Below are 8,218 nucleotides of genomic sequence, written 5' to 3' on the forward strand. Positions count from 1 at the left end.
CCTAAATTTTTAAAAAATTATTTTTATCTATATTTCTTTTAGACAGATTTGGTCTTATTTTAATCATTCTTACCATCCCAGCTTTTTAAGTCAATGTGCATAGTCCATTTACATATAATGTAATCATAAGCATGGTAAGATTTAAACTTACAATCTTGGTATTTATTTTCTATTTGTCCTATATGTTCTTTGTTCCTCTCCCCTTCCCACCTTATTTTGGATTAACCGAGTATTTTAAACTCCAGTTGATTCCTGAATCCCAGGGATTAGGGATGCCAAACTCTCACACAGTTGAAAATCTGCATATAACTTCCGACTCCCCAAAAACTTAAATATTAATAGTCTGACTAGAAGCCTCACTGATAAAGCAGCTAGTCAGTTAACATATTTTGCATACCATATATTTAATATACTTTACTCATATGCAAACTAGTAAGAGAAAATACATTTATAGTGTTGTAATTTATGTTGTGCAGTATTTACTGAAAAAAAATCCACATATTAGTGGACCTGCTGTGCAGTTCAAATCCATGTTTTCAAGGGTCAACTGTACATTTGATTGTTAACTATATCTCCTTTATTTTCTTTCAGTGGTAACTCCAGGGCAGGGGACATTACTGTAAACATCATCTTAAAAGGAGCCAAAGTAGGGATGCCTGGGTGGCTCAGTTGGTTAGGCGGCTGCCTTCAGTTCAGGTTGTGACTCTGGGGTCCTGGGATCGAGCCCCACGTCAGGCTCCCTGCTTAGCGGAGAGCCTGCTTCTCTCTCTCCCTCTGCCTGCCACTCTGCTTACTTGTGCTCTCTATTTCTGTCAAATAAATAAATAAAATCTTTTTTTAAAAAAAGTTGTTAAAAAAGAAAAGGACCGACAGTAAATACTTAGACTTTGGGTCCACGCTGTCTCTGATACAACTACTCAACTCTACCGATGTAGTGCAAAGGCAGTCACAGACATGTACCTAAGAATGACTGTGGCTGTGTTCCAATAAAACTTTATTTACAAAAGCAAGCAGCTGGTGTATGGGGTGTAGTAGGTTGCTGAGCTCTGCACTAAAGTTTCCAATATCCAACTTTTAAACAGCAGAATCTACCTGCCAAAATTACACCACTTTATGTATAGTGTAAGAAACAACAATATACTTCCACTTTTCCTCCTATCTTTTGTGCCATTATCATAAATTTTGATTCTTCGTATATTATAAACACATTTTACATTGTAACTATTTTAATTACCTCTTAAAGAAAATATTTAAATGATAAAAATGTCCTTTATATTCTACTTATGTATTTAACAGCTTTTTAAAGATTCATTTTTGAAAGAGAGAGAGGGCACACATGGGCAGGGGAAAGGAGAGTGACAAGCAGAGTCCACACAGAGCAGCGGTGGACGCAGGGCTTGATTCCACAACCTTGAAATCCCTACCTGAGCCAAAACTAAGAGTTAAAAGCTTAACTGACAGCACCACCCAGGTGCTCCTATGTATTTTCTATTTTATGCTCTTCACTTCATTGTATAAATCTGCATTTCCATTTGGTATCCTTTTTCTACCTGAAAAACATCCTTTAACATTTCTTGCAATGTATATCTAGAGGCAAATTCTCCCAGCTTTACCTAAAAAAGATCTTTAATTAGCTCTCATTTTTTAACATTACTGTCACAGAATAAAGAATCCTAGTTTGATAGTTTTTCTTTCACACTTTAAAGATGTCATTCCATGTATATCTTCAGTTTGCAATGTGTGATGGGCAGGCAGCAGTTACTCTAATATTTGTTCCTTATATGTAAATGTATCTTCTTTTCTATGGCTAGTTTTGGGTTTTTTTAAGGATTTTATTTTTAAGTAATCTCTACCCGGAATGTGGGGGCTTGAACTCAACAATCCCAAAATCAAGAGTCACATGCTCCACTGACTGAACCAGCTAGGCGCCCCTCTCATTTCTAGTGATTTCCAGTAATTTGATTGCAATGGGTCCTGGTATGATTTTGTGTTTATCCTGCCTGAGTTTCACTGAGCTTCTTAGAGTTTTTCCCGATTTCTTAAAATTCTGGAAACATTAATTTTTCAAATCTTATTTCTACATTCCCTCCTCCTTGTACTCCCAATTATTTTCTCTCTGTGCTAAGATTTGGGTTATTTCTACTGTTTTATTGTTCTTTATTCATGTTTTCTTATGTTAGCTTCTGCAATAACTAATTTGCTCTTAAGCCCACCCATTAAATTTTTCAATTCAGAAAACATACTTTCCACAGTTCTGTAAGTTACATTAGGTTCTTTATTATAATTTCTAATTCTGTTTTCATGTTCTTTGATAATTCTTTGAACACATTAATAATAGTTGCTTTAATGTCCTTGTGTGCTAATGCCTGTAATTTCTGGTTCTGTTTCCACCTGGTGTTTTTTTCTCCTGACTACAGATCACATTTTTCATCTTTCTGTCATCTAGTAATGTTTTCTGAATGTTTTTTGAATGCTTACATTGTAGAGTATCTCCGTTCTGTGACCTCCTTTAACAAATATTATTGAGCTTTATTCTTATAGGAAGCTAATTTACTTGAGAATCACTTTGATCTTTATCAAGCTTGATTTTTCAGATTAATAAAGGCAGGTCTGAAGTAGTCTTTACTCTGGCGTGAGGTCACCCTATTCCTAGCATGACTTGGGATTTCTACCAAGTGTAATTTCTTATAGGTGTTCAATTTATAGATTCTCCAATAGTCTGTCCTCCTGTGCACGCACAGGTTAGTTTTCAGCTAAGACTCAGGGAAATCCTGTCCAGATATCTGGAGCTTTTCCTAGTATAGCCCTCTCTTCTCAGGCACTCTGTCCTAAGTCCAGATACCTCAGCCTTCCTAAACGTTGACCTGTCTCTTCAACTCAAGAGAATTGCTATGTACTTCTCACCCTTCTTGAGATCTCCTTTCCCAGTGCCATACCTAAAATTTTGCCTCCAGCCAAAAAAGGAGAATACAGAGAGACTTACTTCTCCCCACTCAGGGATCTCAGTCCTTCCCTGCTTCCCTTCCCTACATTCAAACAATGTCTGAAAATAATTGTTTCAAATATTTCATTCAGTTCAGTCTTCATATATTCACAGGAGGTCTAGCTGGATATCAATTACTCCATCATGGATAGAAGGAAAATCTCCACTTACTTTTTCCACTAAGCATTTCACATTTTTCATTTTAGACATTTAATACATTAGCAAACCAGGAATTTTGTTCTGTTTTAAATATGATGTAAGATGGAGACCTAATTTCATTTTATTTTTTTTTTCCAAATGGGCACTTTTTTTCTGGCTCTGCTTACTCAATGATCTCTACTTTTCCTCATTGATTTGAGCTTCTACCTCTACTACATAACAAAATTTCACACATGTATCAGTCTTCTTCTGAGAGCTCAATTTTATCCCTCTGGTCAACTTGTTCATCTTATGCTAATATCATACTCTCAATTTTATAATAAGTCTTTATAGCAGCAATGGCCACAGTCGCTAAACTTGAAGGAGCCAAGATGCCCTTCCACAGACGAATGGATAAAGAAGATATGACCCATATATTCAATGGAGTATTATGTCTCCCTCAGAAAAGATGGATACCCAACAAACATTTTTATCAACATGGATGGGACTGGAGGAGATTGTGCTGAGTGAAGTAAGTCAAACAGAGAAAGTTAAGTATCGTACGGGTTCACTTAGTTGTGGAGCATAAGGAATAACATGGAGGGCATTGGGAGAAGGAAAGGAGAAGGGTGTTGGGAGAAATCTGATGAGGGCTTGAAGCATGAGAGACTATGGACTCTGAGAAACAAATTGGGGGTTTTGGGGGCACCTGGGTGGCTCAGTGGGTTAAAGCCTCTGCCTTCGGCTCAGGTCATGATCCCAGGGTCCTGGGATCGAGCCCCACATGGTGCTCTCTGCTCAGCAGGGAGCCTGCTTCCCTTCCTCTCTGCCTACTTGTGATATCTCTCTCTCTCTCTCTCTGTCAAATAAATAAATAAAATCTTAAAAAAAAAATGGGGGCTTTGGAGGGGAGGGGAGCCGGGGATTGGGTGAGCCTGGTGGTGGGTATTAAGGATGGCATGTATTGCACGGAGCACTGGGGGTGATGCATAAACAATGAATCTTGGAACATGGAAAAAATAAAATAAAGTTAAATAAAAAATTAAAAAAAAATTATAATAAGTCTTAATATCTTCCAGAGTAAATCCCTCTTTCCTGCTCACCACCTTTAGGGTGGGCCCTACTTCTTATTAGCCTTTACTTTTCTCTGTAACATTTTCAACACATCATTGTGCTGTGAATAACCCTGTTGTAATTTATACTGGAATTGCAGTGAACTTACAAATCAATATGGGGTTATGGACATTGGGGAGGGTATGTGCTATGGTGAGTGCTGTGAAGTGTGTAAACCTGGGGATTCACAGGTTTTGAAACCTTGGGGCTAATAATACATTATACGTCTATTTAAAAAAATAAATACATTATATGTTTATTTAAAAGGGGGGGCGCCTGGGTGGTTCAGTGGGTTAAGCCTCTGCCTTCAGCTCAGGTCATAATCTTAGGGTCCTGGGATCGAGCCCCATGTCAGGCTATCTGTCCAGTGGGGAGCCTGTTTCCCCTCTCTCTCTGCCTGCCTCTCTGCATACCTATGATCTCTGTCTGCCAAATATATAAATAAAATTTTTAAAAAATCAGTATGGGGAAAACCGATGTTTTTATGGTATTAGGTATTATTTTCCACAACAATGATATATCTCTCCATTTATTTAAATCAATCTTCTTTAACTTTTCTTCCAAAGTTTTATAATTTTCCTTATATAGGCCTTATAATTCCTTGTTACACTGATTATTCAATACATGGCAGTCTTTTACTATTATCAAATGATGTCCTCTTTTTCTGGTAGTCTGCTGATATAAAGAAATGCAGCCTTGGGCGCCTGGGTGGCTCAGTGGGTTAAGCCGCTGCCTTCGGCTCAGGTCATGATCTCAGGGTCCTGGGATCAAGTCCCGCATCGGGCTCTCTGCTCAGCAGGGAGTCTGCTTCCTCCCCTCTCTCTCTCTGCCTGCCTCTCTGCCTACTTGTGATCTTTGTCAAATAAATAAATAAAATCTTTAAAAAAAAAATAAAAAAAATAAATAAAAAAGAAATGCAGCCTAGTTTTGTATATGAATGTTATATCTAGCCACTGCTAAACTCTGTTATATTTAGTATTCTGTAGTCTTGTCCTCTTTATCCACATTACGAATACCTTAGTACAAGCCACAAGCTCAACTGAGTAACTGAAAAACTTCGAATTTTTTCCAGTCTCTAATTTTGTACCCCACCCTGGAGTTAAAAATTCTTTCCTGAAAAAATAAAAATTAAAAAAAAAATTCTTTCCTGGTCTTGCTGTCTCTCTGACCTTTATATATACTGTTCCTCCTATCATCCTGTCTCTTCATGGCCAACATAACTTCTGCTTATTCTTTTAGTTTCTGATGTTTGTCCTCAAATACTTTCTAGGCTAGATTAACTACTTCTCTTAATGTGTACAGTATCAATGCTTAATCCTCTTCTATCTCTTACCACTCTCAACTGTTTCTCTGTGTCGCCAATTAAACTACAGTTGACCCTTGTACAAACCTGTCATAGGTTTGAACTGTGTGAGCCCGCTAATATGTGATTTTTTTTCCATACATAAACTACCATACTCTAAATGTATCTTCTCTTCCTTATAATTTTCTTAAGAACATTTTTTCGTCTAGCTTATGTTATTTTAAGAATACAATATTAAATACATATAACATACAAAATAAATTAACTATTCATGTTATCAAGTAAGGTATCCAGTCAATAGGAGGCTATCAGTAGTTAAAAGTTTTTGGGGAGTCAAAGTTATATGCAGAATTTCAACTGCACAAGGGCAGCAACCCCCCCAACCACCATGTTTTTCAAGGGTCAAGTTACTAACTTTTTGAGAACAAGCTTTCATGTTCATCTCGACATACTCCCAGAACTTACCAGTCTCTGACATAAGGCAGAAGACTGATACATAATTATTCAAGAAGTACAAGAATAAAATCTCGCTTATACTTGAAAAAACCACCTGAAATAGAATTGTCTGTTCCATTTTGCAGATCAAGAAACACACATATCTGCATTTGTGACTCAAGAAACTCAAGCAACATTATTCAATCTTACTACTTTTAGAAAAGACGCCAAAATACATAATAAATGTTTTACCATAAAAATAATTTTTTTCATTTTAAATGTGTGTTTTGAATTAACTATTTCTAAAAAGGTCAGAAAAAGAGTAAAAAAAAAAAACCAATAGACAATGGTGAAAAAATGTAATATACCAAAAGCAGAGTTGGAGCTCCACGCTGGGCATAGAGATTACTTCAAAAATCAACTAATTTGACAAATAAATATATATAAGTCTCAAAAGCCTTGTGATTTTTACTATAGTGCCTAAACATCTCAGTTTGCTTAGGCCTGCAAACCAGGATAATTTGGTCGCTCTAATTTTCATACGAATACAAATACATTTATACAAAATATATATTCGGACTAAATTTTTCCTAACTTGACAACAAAATATGTAAGACAGAGTATATTCTGGACATGTAACAATGTTTTCTGAGTCACACAGATTTGCATTCCAATCTCAGCATCATGCCTTATTATAGGCAAGTTACCTGACCTTTTGAACATTAAAAAATATTAAGTATTTCTTGGGACGCCTGGGTGGCTCAGTTGGTTAAGCGACTGCCTTCGGCTCAGGTCATGATCCCGGAGTCCTGGGATCGAGTCCCACATCGGGCTCTCAGCTCCATGGGGAGTCTGCTTCTCCCTCTGACCTTCTCCCCTCTCATGCTCTCTCTCTCTCTCAAATAAATAAATAAAAAATCTTTAAAAAAAAAAAAAATATTAAGTATTTCCCCACAGAGGGATCAATCTTTCAGAAATTCTAGAACATGCATTTTTAATGCAGGAACACATACCCAAGTTCATTTCCATTTCTTAAATGTAAGCTAGTATTAAAATCCTTACCTGTGTTACTTCCTCTACACCAGTCATCTGGTACTTCCTCATCCTTTCAAATACTGAATGATCTGCACAGCCCCCCTGTGGACCATATTTATGGGGATAGTCTAAAATACAAAGAATTAATGACATTACTATTACAGGTTTAGAGATTACTATCTTATAAATGAAAAGCTAATTCTGACAATTAATGAAAGCCACAGATGCTTATTGAGCATCCTCATTTTAAAAGCTTGCAAGTTCCTAAGTTCTCCTCAATAAAATATCACTGGTCTCTAGATTTTTGTCTAGATGATTTGTGAATTCTAAAAAAGACAATAACCATTCTTCATTCTAGGTTTCACTTTCCCAACCTTTCCCGCTTCATATATATAAAGTGCGTTAATACTGCAATTTACTTCATTTCATAATTTATAACTTTCCCTCCAAACACATTAATTTTCCTATGCTGCAAATGTACACCTCAAGCTGAACTACAGTTAGACTAATATAATATTCTATATGGCTTAAATTCCTTCAATGAATACCAACTGGCCTCAAGGAAAAGTGACCTAGAAACATGCTTCATGGCACAGTAAAAGCAGAGAGAGTTTAAATTTCTTCGAAGTGTAATTCAAGTCAGTGCTTTATAAGCCAATAACTATTTTATCATTTGTTTTCCCTTTATAATTAAACAGTGATTAATTTATCCTTAACTGAATTCATTCTATTTCTAGATACCTGTTCCATTTTAGCTTAGTCATTTAAAACCTTATTCCACTCTCTCAAATTTCACATACTTCTCCCTTGCTAGGGTTCTCCTTATTCATGAACCTATTTTATAATTTAATCAAGTTACCATAATTAAGAGAACTGTCAAGATAAAATATCAAGTATTTTATATTAAGTAACTTAAGATATAGTACAAAAAATAATTAGAAATACTATACACAGTTTCTTAAGAAAATCTAGAACCTAAAGTGGATACTAGTGACCTAATTCTTTGAAAGCTAATTAGATAATACAACACAAATTTAATCTAGCAGTTAAGAGGCAGGAGTTATGTGACAACCTACATTTACTGATATTAACAGTTCTAACTTAAACTTTAGTTTTTTATCAAAGGTCAAGACTCCAAAAACTGTAAAATTCCAATCAATAAGTGTGAAATAATAGACTTAAAATGTTAAGACTTTGTAACTCCACATGTA

General features: G+C 35.9%; 1 protein-coding gene across 1 annotated transcript in view; it reads right to left on the reverse strand.

Annotated features, from left to right (window-relative positions):
* ADAM10 (ADAM metallopeptidase domain 10) overlaps positions 1-8,218 on the reverse strand; it is a 135,648-nt gene that overhangs the window by 54,585 nt on the left and 72,845 nt on the right. Inside the window, exon 7 of the mRNA XM_032342678.1 lies at positions 7,035-7,135. Coding sequence (XP_032198569.1) covers positions 7,035-7,135 — 101 coding nt within the window. The remainder of the gene's footprint in view (positions 1-7,034; positions 7,136-8,218) is intronic.

The sequence above is a fragment of the Mustela erminea genome, chromosome 5 (genome assembly GCF_009829155.1).
Source record: "Mustela erminea isolate mMusErm1 chromosome 5, mMusErm1.Pri, whole genome shotgun sequence".
NCBI lineage: Eukaryota > Metazoa > Chordata > Mammalia > Carnivora > Mustelidae > Mustela > Mustela erminea.